The 24682-nt window shown below is 40.5% G+C and overlaps 1 protein-coding gene across 1 annotated transcript in view; it reads right to left on the bottom strand.

The window, feature by feature from the left end:
- The window catches only part of ADGB (androglobin), a 693780-nt gene that overhangs the window by 284463 nt on the left and 384635 nt on the right, over window positions 1–24682 (bottom strand). The window contains exon 15 of the mRNA XM_053711792.1: window positions 22941–23093. Within this exon, the coding sequence (XP_053567767.1) occupies window positions 22941–23093 (153 nt within the window). The remainder of the gene's footprint in view (window positions 1–22940; window positions 23094–24682) is intronic.

Below are 24682 nucleotides of genomic sequence, written 5' to 3'. Positions count from 1 at the left end.
TTAGGTTTGCGTGCAAGTGTTAGGTTTTTCCACTTTTCACACTTCATTGAAGTCTACGAGTGAATAGGTTAACAATATTGTGATATTTGAACTTCAACTTTTTGCACAATTCTGGTTAGCGCTCATGCAAAAATGTTTTACTTTCAACCATTCATCATCACGCTACTTGACAGGTGCAACAACACATCTAGCGACATTAACGTACGAGCAGGCACACAAGTTAATGGGACATGAAACCCAATATTATTCTTTTATGAATCAGATAGAGCATGCAATTCTAAACAACTTTCTAATTTACTTCTATTATCCAATTTTCTTGGTTCTCTTTGTATATTTTGTTAAAAAAGCAGGGACGTCAGCTCAGGAGCATGCCTGTGTGTGACGTCAGTTTTGCAAAAATATTTTCCATACGCCACAGCACTATTTCCTGCCATCTAGTCCTCCAGAAACCTACCTGGATATCTCTTCAACAAATAACACCATGGGAACAAAGCAAATTTGATAATAGAAGTCAATTGGAAACTTTTTGAAAATTGTATGCTTCATCTGGAAAACCCACTATTAATGACTATGGTAAATACACTAAATAAAACTGGTTTGTAGGGCACCTAGTTAACATACAGTCGACTGAATGCACAGTTTTGCTTTGACATTATGTCACCTATATGTCACCAAGGTATAACGTACCCCAGTCTAAAGGGGACCACGAAAAAAAGAAGCTTTCTGAATAATAATAGGTTAGAAAATAAGCTTTGCTTTATTACTAAAGCTGAAATGTTCTGAAATCAAATCTGGTGGAGTAATTGTAGGGACTGCAGAATACAAATAGCAAATGTAGAGCAGAACATAACCTGGCATTGATGATGCGATGGAGTGAATGGCTACAACTGGATGAGTAAGGGGACATTTAAGAAGAGATTACAATACTCAAAGCAGCAAGTATTGTTCATTGTTGACTCTCTGAACAAACATGGGGGCAGATTTATTAAGATGCGGTCCGCCCGATATCGCTAAATGCCGACAGCATACGCTGTCGGCATGTAACATTGCACAAGCATTTCCAGTAAAATGCTTGTGCAATGTAACCCCCTGCAGATTCTCAATCATCCCGATCTTATCTGATTGGGATGATTGCTGCCCGCCGCCTCAGAGGTGGCGAATAAGTTAAGGAGCCGATTCTTAATTTATATTTCCGGCGAGTCTGACTGCTGCATTCGCAGCATGTTAAAGCGGCCCGACGGTGTTTGAATACTGGTGCACGGTCTCTCACAGGATATGTGTGTATGCCGCAGAAAAAGTAATAACTTTTACTAGAAGTATTTTTGCTAATGGAAGTATATTGCAAAAATGTTTCTATTTCACTTTGTAATGCACCCGTGCACATTGAAATCTTGACCTTTCTATCCCTTTAACCAAGGGAAGGCTGAAAACTAATAGGGACCACTGAAAAACTCACACTAAAGAAAAGAAAAAAAAAACGTTAATAAGAGTAAAGAAAAAAAAACAACTACATTTTATATCAGTTCATCACTGAACTGACGCTTCAGAATTTTGATCATTAAGTAGCTTTGTATTATGGGTGAATTCGGTTTATACATTTGGTTGTATACAACAACTGTGATTACTTCTGTGCATTTGAAATGAAATTAGTCAATCTTAATTTCGTACAATTATTGTTCTTCTGGGAAGGAAGTGAAGAATTTATATTAACATCTCATACAATTTTACTCATTTTTAATTACAATTCTGGCTACAGTACAATAGGGGCCATTGAATTAAAACCACTTGTATTTTTTTTATTATTTTAAATGAGGTTTCAATAGTATAGACAAAAATAAACAAGCAGTAGTCCCAAGGATTTACGCAAATATAAAGAAAAGAAACCCAAGGCGGTACTCATACAGAGCAGGTGACAATGCAAAGAACATTGTTTAACAGAAAAATCCTATTAAATTACATATTATAAATTATAATGATACAGAGTATGTTGATAGACATACCTGCCAACCTACAATATTTGTGCCAATACTGCCCCCACATTTACAGATTTTATAATAGCATATGATATTTATATATTTATTTCAATAGTTTCGTAGAATTTTTTAAATCTCAAAAGGAAAAAGAAGGAAACACAATAACTGCAATTAACATGCAGGTTACTTTTCAGCCTTAGGCTCTCTGCATTGGCGGGATGATCTAAGTACTGTGAGGTCAATCAAAGAATTTTATAATATAAAATTAGAGACGTTGCTATTTAATCCTTGCTCCAAATCATTAATAAAACTATTAAAAAGAACAGGGCCCAGTAATGATCCCTGGGGGACTACACTGATTACCTTTATCCCATCTGAGTATAATCCATTCAGTACTACTCGTTGCTCCCTATCTTTTATCCAGTTATTTATTAATAAGCTAATATTTTCAGTTATTCCCAGTCCCTTAATTTTGTACATTAATCTCTCATGTGGCACTGTATCAAACGCCTTTGCAAAATCTAAGTATATAACATCAACTGATTCCCCTTTATCTATATTTTTACTTCCTTCCTCATAGAATCTAATTAGATTAGTTTGACATGATCTATTTCTCATAAAACCATGCTGATTTAAACTCATAATCTTGTTTACAAGAATATGCTCATCATAAGAATCCCTTATAATCCCTTCAAATATCTTTCCCACTATTGATGTCAGACTAACTGGTCTATAGTTTACTGGATTATCCCTGCTTCCCTTCTTGAAGAGTGGCACCACATCAGCTTTATGCCAATCCTGGGGTACTATGCCTGAGGATAATGAGTCTTGAAAAATTAAGAGTAGAGGATTGTCTACAACAGTGCTAAATTCCTGTAACACCTTTGGGTGTATTTCATCTGGGCCTGGAGTTTTATTTACCTTAATATTATCCAGCTTTTTCCTGATATCCTCTTGACATAACCTAGTTAATGGTATGGGCTGGCATGTTCCAGTTTGTTCCAAAGTATCGGTTTCTCTCTTTTATATACTGAAGAACTGGTTTAGTACCTCAGCCTTTTCCCTGTCACTGTTAATCATGTTACCCTCCACGCATTTTAATGTACCTATATTGTCCTTCTTAGATTTTTTGCCATTTATGTACTTAAAGAACCTTTTAGGGTTAGACTTAGAACCCTGTGCAATTAAAGGGACACTGAACTCAAAGTTTTCTTTCGTGATTTCGTAGAGCATGCAATTTTAAGCAACTTTTAATTTAATCCTATTATCAATATTCTTCATTCTTTTGCTATCTTTATTTGAAAAAGAAGGCATCTAAGCAATTGTTTTTATCAGAACCCTGGACAGCACTTGTTTATTGGTCAGTTAAATTAATCCACCAATCAGCAAGAACAACCCAGGTTGTTCACCAAAAATGGGCCGGCATCTAAACTTACATTCTTGCTTTTCAAATAAAGATACCAAGATAATGAAGAAAATGTGATAATAGGAGTAAATAAGAAAGTTGCTTAAAATTGCATGCTATATCTAAATCATGAAAGAAAAAATTTGGGTTCAGTGTCCCTTTAAGCTTTCATTTTGAATTTTGGCTAATTTGATTTATTTTTTGCATGTGTTGTTACATTCCTTTTAAATATTGTATGTTGCGTCTGTACTATTTTCTTTGAAAAATTGAAATGCCCTACATTTTTTTCCTAATTTCTCTTAACACATTTTTATTTAGCCACAATGGCTTTGATTTTTTTTTATAACCATATGGTATTTGTTGATGTGTATATTTATTTAATACAGTTTTAAATGTTATCCATTTATCCTCTGTATTTTTTATTAAAGAATACTTTGTCCCAATTTATGTTACTTAATGATTTCCTTAAATCATTGAATGTTGCTTTCTTAAAATTTAATTCTTAGTTAAACCTTTAAGACACTGCTTATGAAAAGTGATTTCAAATCTGACCATGTTATGATCTCTGTTACACAAATGTTCTTTTGACTTCTATGTTTGATATTATGGGGCCGAATTATCATTGTCTGGCGGACATGATACGCTGTATGGAGTGCAGTTCTGGGGACCGATTGCAAAAAAGGATATTGCAGAACTAGAAAAAGTTCAGAGAAAGGCCACAAAGTTAATAAGGGGAATGGAGAATTTAAGCTATGAGGAGAGGCTAGCCAAACTGGGTCTGTTTTCTCTAGAAAAAAGGCGCTTGAGAGGTGACATGATTACTTTATATAAATATATTCAAGGCCCATATTCAGAGATGGCAGAAGCTCTGTTTATTCCAAGAAAATTGTTTGTGACAAGAGGTCACAATTTAAGGTTGGAGGAAAAGAGATTTAATCCACTGCAACAGAAACATTTTTTCACGGTAAGAGTAATAAAATTGTGGAACTCATTACCAAAGGAGGTAGTGAATGCCAGTACCTTAGATACATTTAATAAATGTTTGGATACATTTCTGGCTAGAAACAAAATTCATGGATATGATTGCTTGTATTAAATGGGTCACCTTTTAGTGGGATTAATTTAAGTTCAACTGGAGTTTTTTGTAAGTATATTAGATTTGTATAGGTTAAACTCGATGGACTTCGTTGTTTTTCAACAACATCTACTATGTTACCAGGTTACATGGTTCTGGATGTGAAGCAAATACACTTGTTTTGTAAATTAATGCTCTTACGTGATTTCTCTCCATGCCAACAATTTTTGATCATCAGATCCTTAGAGTTAACAAAATTCTTAAAGGGACATGAAATCTTTTTTTTTTTAAATTTTTCTTTCATGATTTAGGTAGACCATACAATTTTTAAACAACTTTCCAGTTTACTTCTATTATCAAATTTGTTTCATTCCCTTGGTATCATTTGCTGAAGGAGCAGCAATGCACTGCTGGTTTCTAATTGAACACATGGGTGAGCCAATGACAATCGGTATATATATGCAGCCACCAATCAGCAGCTAGAACCTAGGTTCGTTGCTGCTCCTGAGCTTACCTAGATAAACTTTTCAGCAAAGTATAACAAGAGAAGGAAGCAAAGGGATGTCTAATTATGATTTACTGTCCCTTTAAGATTAGGGAACCCATTTATTAGCCACTAACTGGCAGATCATGTTTCATCTTCATTCAAAATCCGTCGACAAATTATAAATCAAAGTTCAGATAGAGCACACAATTTTAAACAACTTTCCAATTTCTATTATCTAACTTCCTTATCTTGCGGCTAGATTTAGAGTTTGGCGGTAGCCGTCAAAACCAGCGTTAGAGGCTCCTAACGCTGGTTTTGGGCTACCGCTGGTATTTAGAGTCAGTCAGGAAATGGTCTAACGCTCACTTTGCAGCCGCGACTTTTCCATACCGCAGATCCCCCTACGCCATTTGCGTATCCTATCTTTTCAATGGGATCTTTCTAACGCCGGTATTTAGAGTCGTGACTGAAGTGAGCGTTAGAAATCTAACGACAAAACTCCAGCCGCAGAAAAAAGTCAGTAATTAAGAGCTTTCTGGGCTAACGCCGGTTTATAAAGCTCTTAACTACTGTGCTCTAAAGTACACTAACACCCATAAACTACCTATGTACCCCTAAACCGAGGTCCCCCCACATCGCCGCCACTCTATTAAAATTTTTTAACCCCTAATCTGCCGACCGCACACCGCCGCCACCTACGTTATCCCTATGTACCCCTAATCTGCTGCCCCTAATACCGCCGACCCCTATATTATATTTATTAACCCCTAATCTGCCGCCCCCGCTATCGCTGACCCCTGCATATTATTATTAACCCCTAATCTGCCGCTCCGTACACCGCCGCAACCTACGTTATCCCTATGTACCCCTAATCTGCTGCCCCTAACACCGCCGACCCCTATATTATATTTAATAACCCCTAATCTGCCGCCCCCAACGTCGCCTCCACCTACCTACAATAATTAACCCCTAATCTGCCGACCGGATCTCACCGCTACTCTAATAAATGTATTAACCCCTAAAGCTAAGTCTAACCCTAACACTAACACCCCCCTAAATTAAATATAATTTAAATCTAACAAAATAAATTAACTCTTATTAAATAAATTATTCCTATTTAAATCTAAATACTTAGCTGTAAAATAAACCCTAATATAGCTACAATATAAATTATAATTATATTGTAGCTATTTTAGGATTAATATTTATTTTACAGGCAACTTTGTAATTATATTAACTAGGTACAATAGCTATTAAATAGTTAATAACTATTTAATAGCTACCTAGTTAAAATAATTACAAAATTACCTGTAAAAACATAATTTATGCTTACCTGATAAATTTATTTCTCTTGTAGTGTAGTCAGTCCACGAGTCATCCATTACTTATGGAATATATCTCTTCCTAACAGGAAGCTGCAAGAGGATCACCCAGCAGAGCTGCTATATAGCTGCTCCCCTCACATGTCATATTCAGTCATTCGACCAAAGCAGACGAGAAAGGAGAAACCATAGGGTGCAGTGGTGACTGGAGTTTAATTAAAATTTAGGTCTGCCTTAAAGACAGGGCGGGCCGTGGACTGACTACACTACAAGAGAAATAAATTTATCAGGTAAGCATAAATTATGTTTTCTCTTGTTAAGTGTAGTCAGTCCACGGGTCATCCATTACTTATGGAATACCAATACCAAAGCTAAAGTACACGGATGAAGGGAGGGACAAGGCAGGAACATTAAACGGAAGGAACCACTGCCTGTAGAACCTTTCTCCCAAAAATAGCCTCCGAAGAAGCAAAAGTGTCAAATTTGTAAAATTTTGAAAAGGTGTGAAGCGAAGACCAAGTCGCAGCCTTGCAAATCTGTTCAACAGAGGCCTCATTTTTAAAGGCCCAGGTGGAAGCCACAGCTCTAGTAGAATGAGCTGTAATCCTTTCAGGAGGCTGCTGTCCAGCAGTCTCATAGGCTAAACGTATTATGCTACGAAGCCAAAAAGAGAGAGAGGTAGCCGAAGCCTTTTGACCTCTTCTCTGTCCAGAGTAAACGACAAACAGGGAAGAAGTTTGACGAAAATCTTTAGTTGCCTGCAAATAGAACTTCAGGGCACGGACTACGTCCAAATTATGCAAAAGTCGTTCCTTCTTTGAAGAAGGGTTAGGACACAGTGATGGAACAACAATCTCTTGATTGATATTCCTGTTAGTAACTACCTTAGGTAAGAACCCAGGTTTAGTACGCAGAACTACCTTGTCTGAATGAAAAATCAGATAAGGAGAATCACAATGTAAGGCAGATAACTCAGAGACTCTTCGAGCCGAGGAAATAGCCATCAAAAACAAAACCTTCCAGGATAACAGCTTGATATCAATGGAATGAAGGGGTTCAAATGGAACGCCTTGAAGAACATTAAGAACTAAGTTTAAGCTCCACGGCGGAGCAACAGTCTTAAACACAGGCTTAATCCTAGTTAAAGCCTGACAAAAAGCCTGAACGTCTGGAACTTCAGCCAGACGTTTGTGTAGAAGAATAGACAGAGCAGAAATCTGTCCCTTTAACAAACTAGCAGATAAGCCCTTTTCTAAACCCTCTTGTAGAAAAGACAATATCCTAGGAATCCTAACCTTACTCCATGAGTAACTCTTGGATTCGCACCAATATAAATATTTACGCCATATCTTATGGTAAATTTTTCTGGTAACAGGCTTCCTAGCCTGTATTAAGGTATCAATAACCGACTCCGAGAAGCCACGCTTTGATAGAATCAAGCGTTCAATCTCCATGCAGTCAGCCTCAGAGAAATTAGATTTGGATGTTTGAAAGGACCCTGAATTAGAAGGTCCTGTCTCAGAGGCAGAGACCACGGTGGACAGGACGACATGTCCACTAGGTCTGCATACCAGGTCCTGCGTGGCCACGCAGGCGCTATCAGAATCACTGAAGCTCTCTCCTGTTTGATCTTGGCAATCAAACGAGGAAGCATCAGGAATGGTGGAAACACATAAGCCATGTTGAAGACCCAAGGGGCTGTCAGAGCATCTATCAGCACCGCTCCCGGGTCCCTGGACCTGGATCCGTAACAAGAAAGCTTGGCGTTCTGGCGAGACGCCATGAGATCCAGATCTGGTTTGCCCCAACGAAGAATCAGTTGAGCAAAGACCTCCGGATGAAGTTCCCACTCCCCCGGATGAAAAGTCTGGCGACTTAGAAAATCCGCCTCCCAGTTCTCTACGCCTGGGATGTAAATCGCTGACAGGTGGCAAGAGTGAGACTCTGCCCAGCGAATTATCTTTGAGACTTCCAACATCGCTAGGGAACTTCTGGTTCCCCCTTGATGGTTGATGTAAGTCACAGTCGTGAGGTTGTCCGACTGAAATCTGATGAACCTCAGAGTTGCTAACTGAGGCCAAGCTAGGAGAGCATTGAATATTGCTCTTAATTCCAGAATATTTATTGGGAGGAGTTTCTCCTCCTGAGTCCATAATCCCTGAGCTTTCAGGGAGTTCCAGACTGCGCCCCAGCCTAGAAGGCTGGCGTCTGTTGTTACAATCGTCCAATCTGGCCTGCGAAAGGTCATCCCCTTGGACAGATGTGGCCGAGAGAGCCACCATAGAAGAGAATCTCTGGTCTCTTGATCCAGACTTAGTAGGGGGGACAAATCTGAGTAATCCCCGTTCCACTGACTTAGCATGCACAATTGCAGCGGTCTGAGATGCAGGCGCGCAAATGGTACTATGTCCATTGCCGCTACCATTAAGCTGATTACTTCCATGCACTGAGCTACTGACGGGTGTGGAATGGAATGAAGGACACGGCAAGCATTTAGAAGTTTTGATAACCTGGCCTCTGTCAGGTAAATTTTCATCTCTACAGAATCTATAAGAGTCCCTAGAAAGGGAACTCTTGTAAGTGGTAATAGAGAACTCTTTTCCACGTTCACCTTCCACCCATGCGACCTCAGAAATGCCAGAACTATCTCTGTATGAGACTTGGCAGTTTGAAAACTTGACGCTTGTATCAGAATGTTGTCTAGGTACGGAGTCACCGCTATGCCTCGCGGTCTTAGTACCGCCAGAAGTGAGCCCAGAACTTTTGTAAAGATTCTTGGAGCCGTAGCTAATCCGAAGGGAAGAGCTACAGACTGGTAATGCCTGTCTAGGAAAGCAAATCTTAGGTACCGATAATGATCCTTGTGAATCGGTATGTGAAGGTAGGCATCCTTTAAATCCACTGTGGTCATGTACTGACCCTCTTGGATCATGGGAAGGATGGTTCGAATAGTTTCCATTTTGAATGATGGAACTCTTAGAAATTTGTTTAGGATTTTTAAGTCCAAGATTGGTCTGAAGGTTCCCTCTTTCTTGGGAACCACAAATAGATTTGAATAGAATCCCTGCCCGTGTTCCGTCCGCGGAACTGGGTGGATCACTCCCATTAGTAAAAGGTCTTGTACACAGCGTAGAAACGCCTCTTTCTTTATTTGGTTTGCTGATAACCTTGAAAGATGAAATCTCCCTCGTGGAGGAGAAGTTTTGAAGTCCAGGAGATATCCCTGAGATATGATCTCCAACGCCCAGGGATCCTGGACATCTCTTGCCCAAGCCTGGGCGAAGAGAGAAAGTCTGCCCCCCACTAGATCCGTTTCCGGATAGGGGGCCCTCTCTTCATGCTGTCTTCGGGGCAGCAGCAGGTTTCTTGGCCTGCTTGCCCTTGTTCCAGGACTGGTTAACTTTCCAGCCCTGCCTGTAACGAGCAACAGCTCCTTCCTGTTTTGGAGCGGAGGAAGTTGATGCTGCTCCTGCCTTGAAGTTACGAAAGGCACGAAAATTAGACTGTTTGGCCTTTGATTTGGCCCTGTCCTGAGGTAGAGCATGGCCCTTACCTCCCGTAATGTCAGCTATAATTTCTTTCAAGCCGGGCCCGAATAAGGTCTGCCCTTTGAAAGGAATATTAAGCAATTTAGATTTAGAAGTCACGTCAGCTGACCAGGATTTAAGCCATAGCGCTCTGCGCGCTTGGATGGCGAATCCGGAGTTCTTAGCCGTAAGTTTGGTTAAATGTACGACGGCATCAGAAACAAATGCGTTAGCTAGCTTAAGTGCTTTAAGCTTGTTCATAATTTCATCCAATGGAGCTGTGCGAATGGCCTCTTCCAGAGACTCAAACCAGAATGCCGCCGCAGCAGTGACAGGCGCAATGCATGCAAGGGGCTGTAAGATAAAACCTTGTTGAACAAACATTTTCTTAAGGTAACCCTCTAATTTCTTATCCATTGGATCTGAAAAGGCACAACTATCCTCCACCGGGATAGTGGTACGCTTAGCTAAAGTAGAAACTGCTCCCTCCACCTTAGGGACCGTCTGCCATAAGTCTCGTGTGGTGGCGTCTATAGGAAACATTTTCCTAAATATGGGAGGAGGGGAAAAGGGCACACCAGGTCTATCCCACTCCTTGCTAATAATCTCTGTAAGCCTTTTAGGTATAGGAAACACGTCAGTACACACCGGTACCGCATAGTATCTATCCAACCTACATAATTTTCTGGAATTGCAACCGTGTTACAATCATTCAGAGCCGCTAATACCTCCCCTAGCAATATGCGGAGGTTCTCAAGCTTAAATTTAAAATTAGAAATCTCTGAATCCAGTCTCCCTGGATCAGATCCGTCAGCCACAGAATGAAGCTCTCCGTCTTCACGTTCTGCAAACTGTGACGCAGTATCTGACATGGCTCTCACCTCATCCGCGCGCTCTGTCCTTAACCCAGAGCTATCGCGCTTGCCTCTTAATTCTGGCAATTTAGATAATACTTCTGTCATAACAGTAGCCATGTCTTGCAAAGTGATTTGTAAGGGCCTCCCTGATGTACTTGGCGCCACAAAATCACGCACCTCCTGAGCGGGAGGCGAAGGTACTGACACGTGAGGAGAGTTAGTCGGCATAACTTCCCCCTCGTTGTCTGGTGATAATTTCTTTACATGTAAAGATTGACTTTTATTTAAAGTAGCATCATTGCAATTAGTACATAAATTTCTATTGGGCTCCACATTGGCCTTTAAACATAGTGAACAAAGAGATTCATCTGTGTCAGACATGTTTAAACAGACTAGCAATGAGACTAGCAAGCTTGGAAATACTTTTCTAAATAAATTTACAAGCAATATAAAAAAAACGCTACTGTGCCTTTAAGAAGCACAAAAAGCTGTCACAGTTGAAATAACAATGAACCAAAATAGTTATAGCAACCAATTTTTCACAGTAAATGTATTAAGTTAGCAAAGGGTTGTACCCACCAGCAAATGGATGATTAACCCCTTAATACCCAAAAACGGATTAACAATTTAATAATTAACGTTTTTCTCACAGTCAAAACACTCTGTCACAGGTCTGCTGTGACTGATTACCTCCCTCAAAATGAATTTTGAAGACCCCTGAGCTCTCTAGAGACGATCTGGATCATGGAGGATGAAGTAGACAGATTGTGACTGAATTTTTACTGCGCAAAAAAGCGCTAAAATAGGCCCCTCCCACTCATATTACAACAGTGGGGAAGCTCAGAAAACTGTTTCTATGCAGAAAACAAAGATGGCCATCTGGTAAAAATCATGCCCCAATAAGTTTTATCACCAAGTACCTCACAAAAAACGATTAACATGCCAGTAAACGTTTTAAACATACATTTGAAAAGTTATGAATTGTTATTAATAAGCCTGCTACCAGTCGCTTTTACTGCAGTTAAGGCTCATACATTATTTCAGTATTAACAGTATTTTCAGAGTCAATTCCATTCCTTAGAAAAATACATTCAGTGTACACACACTCATCAGCCTAATACCAGTCGCTATCACTGCATTTAAAGCTGAACTTACTTTACATTGGTATCAGCAGTATTTTCTCAGTCAATTCCATTCCTCAGAAAAATAATTACTGCACATACCTCATTTGCAGGGGGGCCCTGCATGCTATTCCCCTTCTCTGAAGTTACCTCACTCCTCAGATGAGAACAGCCAGTGGATCTTAGTTACGTCTGCTAAGATCATAGAAAACGCAGGCAGATTCTTCTTCTAATGCTGCCTGAGAATAAACAGCACACTCCGGTGCCATTTAAAATAACAAACTTTTGATTGTAGAAATAAACTAAATTAAAAAACACCACAGACCTCTCACAGCGACCTATCTAGTTAGGCTGCAAGAGAATGACTGAATATGACATGTGAGGGGAGGAGCTATATAGCAGCTCTGCTGGGTGATCCTCTTGCAGCTTCATGTTAGGAAGAGATATATTCCATAAGTAATGGATGACCCGTGGACTGACTACACTTAACAAGAGAAATAAATCCTAACCTAAGTTACAATTAAACCTAACACTACACTATCAATAAATAAATTAAATAAACTACCTACAAATAAATACAATTAAATAAACTAACTAAAGTACAAAAAATAAAAAAGAACTAAGTTACAAAAAATAAAAAAATATTTACAAACATTAGAAAAATATTACAATTTTAAACTAATTACACCTACTCTAAGCCCCCTAATAAAATAACAAAGACCCCCAAAATAAAAAAAAATGCCCTACCCTATTCTAAAATTAAAAACAGAATTTATGTTTACCTGATAAATTACTTTCTCCAACGGTGTGTCCGGTCCACGGCGTCATCCTTACTTGTGGGATATTCTCTTCCCCAACAGGAAATGGCAAAGAGCCCAGCAAAGCTGGTCACATGATCCCTCCTAGGCTCCGCCTTCCCCAGTCATTCGACCGACGTAAAGGAGGAATATTTGCATAGGAGAAATCATATGATACCGTGGTGACTGTAGTTAGAGAAAATAAATCATCAGACCTGATTAAAAAACCAGGGCGGGCCGTGGACCGGACACACCGTTGGAGAAAGTAATTTATCAGGTAAACATAAATTCTGTTTTCTCCAACATAGGTGTGTCCGGTCCACGGCGTCATCCTTACTTGTGGGAACCAATACCAAAGCTTTAGGACACGGATGATGGGAGGGAGCAAATCAGGTCACCTAGATGGAAGGCACCACGGCTTGCAAAACCTTTCTCCCAAAAATAGCCTCAGAAGAAGCAAAAGTATCAAATTTGTAAAATTTGGTAAAAGTGTGCAGTGAAGACCAAGTCGCTGCCTTACATATCTGATCAACAGAAGCCTCGTTCTTGAAGGCCCATGTGGAAGCCACGGCCCTAGTGGAATGAGCTGTGATTCTTTCAGGAGGCTGCCGTCCGGCAGTCTCATAAGCCAATCTGATGATGCGTTTAAGCCAAAAAGAGAGAGAGGTAGAAGTTGCTTTTTGACCTCTCCTTTTACCAGAATAAACAACAAACAAGGAAGATGTTTGTCTGAAATCCTTTGTAGCCTCTAAATAGAATTTTAGAGCACGAACTACATCCAAATTGTGCAACAAACGTTCCTTCTTTGAAACTGGATTCGGACACAAAGAAGGCACGACTATCTCCTGGTTAATATTTTTGTTAGAAACAACTTTCGGAAGAAAACCAGGTTTAGTACGCAAAACCACCTTATCTGCATGGAACACCAGATAAGGAGGAGAACACTGCAGAGCAGATAACTCTGAAACTCTTCTAGCAGAAGAAATTGCAACCAAAAACAAAACTTTCCAAGATAATAACTTGATATCAACGGAATGTAGGGGTTCAAACGGAACCCCCTGAAGAACTGAAAGAACTAAATTGAGACTCCAAGGAGGAGTCAGAGGTTTGTAAACAGGCTTGATTCTAACCAGAGCCTGAACAAAAGCTTGAACATCTGGCACAGCCGCCAGCTTTTTGTGAAGTAAAACAGATAAAGCAGAACTCTGTCCCTTCAAAGAACTTGCAGATAATCCTTTCTCCAAACCTTCTTGAAGAAAGGATAGAATCTTAGGAATTTTTATCTTGTTCCATGGGAATCCTTTAGATTCACACCAACAGATATATTTTTTCCATATTTTATGGTAGATTTTTCTAGTTACAGGCTTTCTAGCCTGAACAAGAGTATCAATGACAGAATCTGAGAACCCTCGCTTTGATAAAAACAAGCGTTCAATCTCAAAGCAGTCAGTTGGAGTGAGGCCAGATTCGGATGTTCGAACGGACCTTGAACAAGAAGGTCCTGTCTCAAAGGTAGCTTCCATGGTGGAGCCGATGACATATTCACCAGATCTGCATACCAAGTCCTGCGTGGCCACGCAGGAGCTATCAAGATCACCGATACCCTCTCCTGTTTGATCCTGGCTACCAGCCTGGGAATGAGAGGAAACGGTGGGAACACATAAGCTAGGTTGAAGCTCCAAGGTGCTACTAGTGCATCCACTAGAGTCGCCTTGGGATCCCTGGATCTGGACCCGTAGCAAGGAACCTTGAAGTTCTGACGAGACGCCATCAGATCCATGTCTGGAATGCCCCACAATTGAATTATTTGGGCAAAGATTTCCGGATGGAGTTCCCACTCCCCCGGATGAAATGTCTGACGACTCAGAAAATCCGCTTCCCAATTTTCCACTCCTGGGATGTGGATTGCAGACAAGTGGCAGGAGTGAATCTCCGCCCATTGAATTATTTTGGTCACTTCTTCCATCGCCAGGGAACTCCTTGTTCCCCCCTGATGGTTGATATACGCAACAGTCGTCATGTTGTCTGATTGAAACCGTATGAATTTGGCCTTTGCTAGCTGAGGCCAAGCCTTGAGAGCACTGAATATCGCTCTCAGTTCCAGAATATTTATCGGGAGAAGAGATTCTTCCCAAGACCAAAGACCCTGAACTTTCAGGGGTTCCCAGACCGCGCCCCAGCCCACCAGACTGGCGTCGGTCGTGACAATGACCCACTCTGGTCTGCGGAAGCTCATCCCTTGTGACAGGTTGTCCAGGGTCAGCCACCAACGGAGTGAATCTCTGATCCTCTGATCTACTTGTATCGTCGGAGACAAGTCTGTATAATCCCCATTCCACTGTGCATGCACAGTTGTAATGATCTTAGATGAATTCGCGCAAAAGGAACTATGTCCATTGCCGCGACCATCAAACCTATTACTTCCATGCACTGCGCTATGGAAGGAAGAAGAACAGAATGAAGTACTTGACAAGAGCTTAGAAGTTTTGATTTTCTGGCCTCTGTCAGAAAAATCCTCATTTCTAAGGAGTCTATTATTGTTCCCAAGAAGGGAACTCTTGTTGACGGAGATAGAGAACTTTTTTCTACGTTCACTTTCCACCCGTGAGATCTGAGAAAGGCCAGGACAATGTCCGTATGAGCCTTTGCTTGTGGTAGAGACGACGCTTGAATCAGTATGTCGTCCAAGTAAGGTACTACTGCAATGCCCCTTGGTCTTAGCACCGCTAGAAGGGACCCTAGTACCTTTGTGAAAATTCTTGGAGCAGTGGCTAATCCGAATGGAAGTGCCACAAACTGGTAATGCTTGTCCAGAAAGGCGAACCTTAGGAACCGATGATGTTCCTTGTGGATAGGAATATGTAGATACGCATCCTTTAAATCCACCGTGGTCATGAATTGACCTTCCTGGATGGTAGGAAGAATTGTCCGAATGGTTTCCATTTTGAACGATGGAACCTTGAGAAATTTGTTTAGGATCTTGAGATCTAAGATTGGTCTGAATGTTCCCTCTTTTTTGGGAACTATGAACAGATTGGAGTAGAATCCCATCCCTTGTTCTCCTAATGGAACAGGATGAATCACTCCCATTTTTAACAGGTCTTCTACACAATGTAAGAATGCCTGTCTTTTTATGTGGTCTGAAGACAATTGAGACCTGTGGAACCTCCCCCTTGGGGGTAGCTCCTTGAATTCCAGAAGATAACCTTGGGAGACTATTTCTAGTGCCCAAGGATCCAGAACATCTCTTGCCCAAGCCTGAGCGAAGAGAGAAAGTCTGCCCCCCACCAGATCCGGTCCCGGATCGGGGGCCAACATCTCATGCTGTCTTGGTAGCAGTGGCAGGTTTCTTGGCCTGCTTACCTTTGTTCCAGCCTTGCATTGGCCTCCAGGCTGGCTTGGTTTGAGAAGTATTACCCTCTTGCTTAGAGGATGTAGAACTTGGGGCTGGTCCGTTTCTGCGAAAGGGACGAAAATTTGGTTTATTTTTAGCCTTAAAAGACCTATCCTGAGGAAGGGCGTGGCCCTTACCCCCAGTGATATCTGAAATAATCTCTTTCAAGTCAGGGCCAAACAGCGTTTTCCCCTTGAAAGGTATGTTAAGCAATTTGTTCTTGGAAGACGCATCCGCTGACCAAGATTTTAGCCAAAGCGCTCTGCGCGCCACAATAGCAAACCCTGAATTTTTCGCCGCTAATCTAGCCAATTGCAAAGTGGCGTCTAAAGTAAAAGAGTTAGCCAATTTAAGAGCGTGAACTCTGTCCATAATCTCCTCATAAGAAGAATCTTTATCGAGCGACTTTTCTAGTTCATCGAACCAGAAACACGCTGCTGTAGTGACAGGAACAATGCATGAAATTGGTTGTAGAAGGTAACCTTGCTGAACAAACATCTTTTTAAGCAAACCCTCTATTTTTTTATCCATAGGATCTTTGAAAGCACAACTATCTTCTATAGGGATAGTAGTGCGTTTGTTTAGAGTAGAAACCGCCCCCTCGACCTTGGGGACTGTCTGCCATAAGTCCTTTCTGGGGTCGACCATAGGAAACAATTTCTTAAATATAGGGGGAGGGACAAAAGGTATGCCGGGCCTTTCCCATTCTTTGTTTACAATGTCCGCCACCCGCTTGGGTATAGGAAAAGCTCTAGGAACCTCTAGGAACTTGTCCATCTTACATAATTTCTCTGGAATGACCAAATTGTCACAATCATCCAGAGTAGATAACACCTCCTTAAGCAGAGCGCGGAAATGTTCCAATTTAAATTTGAATGTAATCACATCAGGTTCAGCTTGTTGAGAAATTTTCCCTGAATCTGAAATTTCTCCCTCAGACAAAACCTCCCTGGCCCCCTCAGACTGGTGTAGGGGCATGTCAGAACCATTATCATCAGCGTCCTCATGCTCTTCAGTATTTTCTAAAACAGAGCAGTCGCGCTTTCGCTGATAAGTGGGCATTTTGGCTAAAATGTTTTTGATAGAATTATCCATTACAGCCGTTAATTGTTGCATAGTAAGGAGTATTGGCGCACTAGATGTACTAGGGGCCTCCTGTGTGGGCAAGACTGGCGTAGACGAAGGAGGGGATGATGCAGTACCATGCTTACTCCCCTCACTTGAGGAATCATCTTGGGCATCATTTTCTCTAAATTGTTTGTCACATACATCACATCTATTTAAATGAGAAGGAACCTTGGCTTCCTCACATACAGAACATAGTCTATCTGATAGTTCAGACATGTTAAACAGGCATAAACTTGATAACAAAGTACAAAAAACGTTTTAAAATAAAACCGTTACTGTCACATTAAATTTTAAACTGAACACACTTTATTACTGAATATGTGAAAAAGTATGAAGGAATTGTTCAAAATTCACCAAAATTTCACCACAGTGTCTTAAAGCCTTAAAAGTATTGCACACCAAATTTGAAAGCTTTAACTCTTAAAATAACGGAACCGGAGCCGTTTTTATATTTAACCCCTATACAGTCCCTGGTATCTGCTTTGCTGAGACCCAACCAAGCCCAGAGGGGAATACGATACCAAATGACGCCTTCAGTAAGCTTTTTCTATGTATCTGAGCTCCTCACACATGCATCTGCATGCCTTGCTTCCCAAAAACAACTGCGCATTAGTGGCGCGAAAATGAGGCTCTGCCTATGATTAGAGAAGGCCCCCAGTGAAAAAGGTGTCCAATACAGTGCCTGCCGTTTCTTTAACATAATTCCCAAGAATAAAATAACTCCTCAAAGCTATAAACTATTAAAAATGCTTATAAATCAATCGTTTTAGCCCAGAAAAATGTCTACCAGTCTTTAAAGCCCTTGTGAAGCCCTTTATTCTTATTTAATAAAAATGGCTTACCGGATCCCATAGGGAAAATGACAGCTTCCAGCATTACCAAGTCTTGTTAGAAATGTGTCATACCTCAAGCAGCAAAAGTCTGCTCACTGTTTCCCCCAACTGAAGTTAATTCCTCTCAACAGTCCTGTGTGGAAACAGCCATCGATTTTAGTAACGGTTGCTAAAATCATTTTCCTCTTACAAACAGAAATCTTCATCTCTTTTCTGTTTCAGAGTAAATAGTACATACCAGCACTATTTTAAAATAACAAACTCTTGATTGAAGAATAAAAACTACATTTAAACACCAAAAAACTCTAAGCCATCTCCGTGGAGATGTTGCCTGTGCAACGGCAAAGAGAATGACTGGGGAAGGCGGAGCCTAGGAGGGATCATGTGACCAGCTTTGCTGGGCTCTTTGCCATTTCCTGTTGGGGAAGAGAATATCCCACAAGTAAGGATGACGCCGTGGACCGGACACACCTATGTTGGAGAAATAGAAAAGCTCTTTTACCTTACCAGCCCTTAAAAGGGCCATTTGCGGGGCATGCCCCAAAGAATTCAGCTCTTTTGCCTGGAGAAAAAAAACATACAATACCCCCCCCCCAACATTACAACCCACCACCCACATACCCCTAATCTAACCCAAACCCCCCTTAAATAAACCTAACACTAAGCCCCTGAAGATCTTCCTACCTTATCTTCACCACACCGGTTATCACACCGATCCGTCCTGGCTCCGATGTCTTGATCCAAGCCCAAGCGGGGGGCTGAAGACATCTATCCTCCGGCTGAAGTCTTGATCCAAGCGGGCAGAAGAGGACATCCGGACCGGCAAACATCTGCATCCAAGCCGCATCTTCTATGTTCTTCCATCCGATGACGACCGGCTGATCTTCAAGACCTCCACCGCGGATCCATCCTCTTCTTCCGACGACTAGACAAATGAAGGTTCCTTTAAGGGACGTCATCCAAGATGGCGTCCCTCGAATTCCGATTGGCTGATAGGATTCTATCAGCCAATCGGAATAAAGGTAGGAACATTCTGATTGGCTGATGGAATCAGCCAATCAGATTCAAGTTCAATCCGATTGGCTGATCCAATCAGCCAATCAGATTGAGATCGCATTCTATTGGCTGTTCCGATCAGCCAATAGAATGCGAGCTCAATCTGATTGGCTGATTGGATCAGCCAATCGGATTGAACTTGAATCTGATTGGCTGATTCCATCAGCCAATCAGAATTTTCCTACCTTAATTCCGATTGGCTGATAGAATTCTATCAGCCAATCGGAATTCGAGGGACGCCATCTTGGATGACGTCCCTTAAAGGAACCTTCATTCGTCGTCTAGTCGTCGGAAGAAGAGGATGGATCCGCGGTGGAGGTCTTGAAGATCAGCCGGTCGTCATCGGAAGGAAGAACATAGAAGATGCGGCTTGGATGCAGATGTTTGCCGGTCAGGATGTCCTCTTCTGCCCGCTTGGATCAAGACTTCAGCAGGAGGATGGATGTCTTCAGCCCCCCGCTTGGGCTTGGATCAAGACATCGGAGCCAGGACGGATCGGTGTGATACCCGGTGTGGTGAAGATAAGGAAGATCTTCAGGGGCTTAGTGTTAGGTTTATTTAAGGGGGGGTTGGGTTAGATTAGGGGTATGTGGGTGGTGGCTTGTAATGTTGGGGGGGGTATTGTATGTTTTTTTCTCCAGGCAAAAGAGCTGAATTCTTTGGGGCATGCCCCGCAAATGGCCCTTTTAAGGGCTGGTAAGGTAAAAGAGCTTTTCTATTTTAATTTTAGAATAGGGTAGGGCATTTTTTTATTTTGGGGGGCTTTGTTATTTTATTAGGGGGCTTAGAGTAGGTGTAATTAGTTTAAAATTGTTGTAATATTTTTCTAATGTTTGTAAATATTTTTTTATTTTTTGTAACTTAGTTCTTTTTTATTTTTTGTACTTTAGTTAGTTTATTTAATTGTATTTATTTGTAGGTAGTTTATTTAATTTATTTATTGATAGTGTAGTGTTAGGTTTAATTGTAACTTAGGTTAGGATTTATTTTACAGGTAATTTTGCAATTATTTTAACTAGGTAACTATTAAATAGTTATTAACTATTTAATAGCTATTGTACCTGGTTAAAATAATTACAAAGTTGCCTGTAAAATAAATATTAATCCTAAAATAGCTACAATATAATTATAATTTATATTGTAGCTATATTAGGGTTTATTTTACAGGTAAGTATTTAGCTTTAAATAGGATTAATTTATTTAATAAGAGTTAATTTATTTAGTTAGATTTAAATTATATTTAACTTAGGGGGGTGTTAGTGTTAGGGTTAGACTTAGCTTTAGGGGTTAATACATTTATTAGAGTAGCGGCGAGCTCCGGTCGGCAGATTAGGGGTTAATAAGTGTAGGTAGGTGGAGGCGACGTTGGGGGCGGCAGATTAGGGGTTAATAAATATAATATAGGGGTCGGCGGTGTTAGGGGCAGCAGATTAGGTATACATAGGTATAATGTAGGTTGCGGCGGTGTACGGAGCGGCAGATTAGGGGTTAATAACAATATGCAGGGGTCAGCGATAGCGGGGGCGGCAGATTAGGGGTTAATAAGTGTAAGGCTAGGGGTGTTTAGACTCGGGGTACAGGTTAGGGTGTTAGGTGCAGACTTAGGAAGTGTTTCCCCATAGGATACAATGGGGCTGTGTTAGGAGCTTAACGCTGCTTTTTTGCAGGTGTTAGATTTTTTTTCAGCTCAAACAGCCCCATTGTTTCCTATGGGGGAATCGTGCACGAGCACGTTTTTGAAGCTGGCCGCGTCCGTAAGCACCGCTGGTATTTAGAGTTGCAGTGGCGGTAAATATGCTCTACGCTCCCTTTTTTGGAGCCTAACGCAGCCCTTCTGTGAACTCTAAATACCAGCGGTATTTAAAAGGTGCGGGGGAAAAAAGCACGCGTAGCTAACGCACCCCTTTGGCCGCAGAACTCTAAATCTAGCCGTTGGTATCCTTTGAAGAAAGCAAGTAAAGCAATGCACTTTGGGAGCTAGCAACTGATTGGTGGCTGCACATAAATGCCTCTTGTCACTGGCTCACTCAATGGCCTCTAGTTATCAATGTCTGTCGGACCTGATCCGACAGTGCGGATCAGGTCCGACAGACCTCGCTGAATACGGCGAGCAATACGCTTGCCGTATTCAGCATTGCACTGGTGCAACGCCGCCCCCTGCAGACTGGCAGCCAGCAGGGAGGTGTCAATCAACCCGATCGTACTCGATCGGGTTGATTTCCGCCGATGTCTGTCCGCCTGCTCAGAGCAGGCGGACAGGTTATGGAGCAGCGGTCTTTGTGACCGCTGCTTCATAACTGCTGTTTCTGGCGAGCCTGAAGACTCGCCAGAAACAGGGGCCATCAAGCTCCTTACTGAGCTTGATAACTAGAGGCCAATGTGTTTAGCTAGCTCCTAGTGGAACATTGCTGCTGCTTCAACAAACTATGCCAAGAGAATAAAGCTAATTTGACAATAGAAGTAAAATAGGAAAATTGTATGCTCTATCTGAATCATGCAAGAAAAAATGTCAAGCTCGTCTCCTAACTTCACCTAGTATGAGTAGATTAGGGAGAATCTTGCAGACTTCAGTCTCGTTGATGTTTTTAGCAGGTTGCTAATGAAATACATTAATAAAATAAATTAAACTAAAGACAGAAGAACATGAGAACAATATGTTGCTTCATAGGAGCTCTGCTGGGGGTTTGGAGGCCTAGTCTGCCTTAGTAAGTACTGCAGGGCAACCTACGAGAAGCAGTTGGTATAATATCTGCTATTAATGAGATGATGATATAAAAAAGCCATAGGCAGCGCACTATATTGTGTACAAAGATGGAAGTCCCCCAGCACTTGAATATTTCACGTCACTGTAAAGTACAACACCTCTGCTTTAAAAAAAACAGTAAAGAGAGGTCAAAATATTTTGCTTACAATCTATCTGCATTCTCAAAGATGTCAATAAGTTGACAAGTAACCTCAAAACATTTTTTTGAAAAACTCAAGTCAAGTAACATAAAATTGATGGACAGTAGGATGTGCATTCGGCAGTTTTATGCGAAAGAAGACGGCAGTTTGCGGCATTTGTCTCTAAGCTTGATTTCATCTTGTTAAAGTGCAACTCACTAAGATCTGGATCTGCATTTGGCGGCTAACAAAACTGCTGAATGCACATCCCTAATGGAAAGAAATTGAAAACACTCTAATAATACTAAAACATTTAGAGACAAACAGACTGTCTGACAGACGGATAGATGTCAAATGAATAAAGATGGATACAGACGGATAGATGTAACATGGTAATAGAACTAATATATTTATAGGTTAAAGGGTAGATTTTGATGTTTTCTCACATAAAAACATTTTAGTCATTCTAAACAATAAAATAAATATTTCATAAATAAGATACCAGTATCAAACTGTGCAATCTTTTTATAGGCACATTTTCTGAGGCACCAGCTACTACTGAACATGTGTAAGAGTTCACAGCGTATACATAAATGAGTCTGTGACTGGCTGATGGCTGTCACATGATACGGTAGGTTGGCATATGAAGTAGAGTTTCAAATTTGTCTGAAAAAAATCTACCACTCACTAAAATTGTAAGGGTTATTGCATTGTCTTTTTATTATGCACTTGATTATGCAATTCTACTTTATGTAATGCTCCTTAAAATTATGAATTTCATGAACTAATAAAATGATTAATATGCAAACTGCAGTTTTCAGTCAGCATTACTACTTATTTACGTTTTACAAAGGGGAGAAAAAAAACACTCAACAGAGTTACATAGTAGAAGAAGGGCCAGTAGAAGATGATATGGTATGGGCTACAAGGCATAGAAGATGGATCTTGAGTGACAAACATAAGGTACAGAAAAAAAGTACAAGACCACTTGTCTCCTCAGAAGGAGGAAATCTCCTAAAAGTGTTTTTAAAAAATATGAATCAGTCTTTCAGTATTTGAGATACTTTGCTCATTATACTTACTGAAAACACTTGCAGAAATCTGAAAAATCCATCCATATATCTTTAGACACAGGGTTTGTTTCCAAACTTTTTTCTTCTGGAGGATTCTCTAAAGGACATGGCTGGCTAGTGACATCTGTTGCAAGAGTGTCCTGAGGAACATTTTCACCACCGCTTTCTAGAATAGGAAGAACAGAAATGTAAGAAATTGCAGAATGCCTAAATAATAACCAAAATCCACTATCCTTAAAGGGATATGAAACCCAGTTGTTTTCTTTCTTGATTCAGATAGAGTGTGTCATTTTAAACAAGTTTCCAATTTACTTCTATTATCTAGTTTTATTTGTTCTCTTGGTAGCCTTTGTTGAAAAGCATACCTAGGTAGGCTCAGGAACTGCTGATTGGTGGCTACACATATATGCCTCATGTTATTGGCTCATCCAGTGTGTTCAGCTAGCTCCCAGTAGTGCATTGCTGCTTCTTCAATAAAGGATACCAAGTGAATTAAAGGGTTAGAAATCTTTGGGGTTTTTTTAGTAATAAAAAAAGCATTATCGATTATATAATGTCCAATGAAATACAAGTAACTGCTTCTTACCGTAAAATGAAGCTTGCAAAGCAATAAATATTATATATATTTTTTCTTAAGAAACGGCCTAACGACCGCCCACAAATGTAGGCTGGATTTTGCTATAATCCATGCAAAGCCCTCCATCCAATGGCACTGCAGCAATGTCTTATTTATTTAAATATTTAAAACAGTCTTAGTCGTCACTATCGGCATGCGCATATTATGTTGTGGGCAATCGCATGCGTAATGGACCTATATTCTATCGTCTTCCATATTTGTTATTCTACAAGAACGTCATAATTCAGCATCTTTTTATGGCCAATAATGTTAACTTCCGTTTCTCAATATAAACATTTATTTTGAGTCTGTCAAAAACTATGTGCAACACAAGAAAGTAATCAATAGCCACACCCACTCTAACATCACATGTCCTCTTAACAACATGTGTCGATGAGATGATGACGAGTGGCTGAAGGTAGATAATATTGTGTACAAGTATGCATGCGCTTCACAAAAGGATGGCTACTGCGCATGCGTGATGCCATTTCAGTTCTACCTTGGTAGAAATCGTCAATTCGCCAGAAAAAGTCTTCAAATTATGGGTTTGGCAGCATTTATATTTAATTTTGCTAATTGCATGAATATTTAAAAAAAACGTTAATATGTGTTAATTACAATGTTTTGGTTTCATGCCCCTTTAAGTCACCATGCATAGTTTCAAAATATATTCTGTATAATGTATAATATATTAAATCATTAATATATGTGTAATTTTCAAAGGCTTTCAATTCCTAAAGGGACAGTGAAGTGAATTAAACTTTCATGATTCAGATAGAGCATGCAATTTTAAAGAACTTTCCAATGTACTTCTTTTATCAATTTTTGCTTTGTTCTCTTGGTATCTTTTATTGAAGAGTAAAATACTGCTGCTCCTTAAACTTGTCCACAGCAGTATTGACACCCCATGCTAGCGGCCGATTTGCCGCAAATGTGTAGGCTGCGTATGCTGTCGGCATTTAGCGATGCAGGGTGGACATGATTCGCTATAGCAAATCATGTCCACCGGGGTTTAATAAATAGACCCCATAGACTTTTGTGCAGTGCAGACAGGATAGTGTAGGTGTACTACTGATTTAGTTGCAGTGTTAGTGAAAGGTTACATGAGAGCACCAAGTACTATTAAAATATTTTT

Source organism: Bombina bombina, chromosome 4 (assembly GCF_027579735.1).
Source record: "Bombina bombina isolate aBomBom1 chromosome 4, aBomBom1.pri, whole genome shotgun sequence".
Taxonomy (NCBI): Eukaryota; Metazoa; Chordata; class Amphibia; order Anura; family Bombinatoridae; genus Bombina; species Bombina bombina.
Note: the sequence above shows the minus strand (reverse complement) of the source record. Positions and strands in the feature narration are given on the sequence as shown.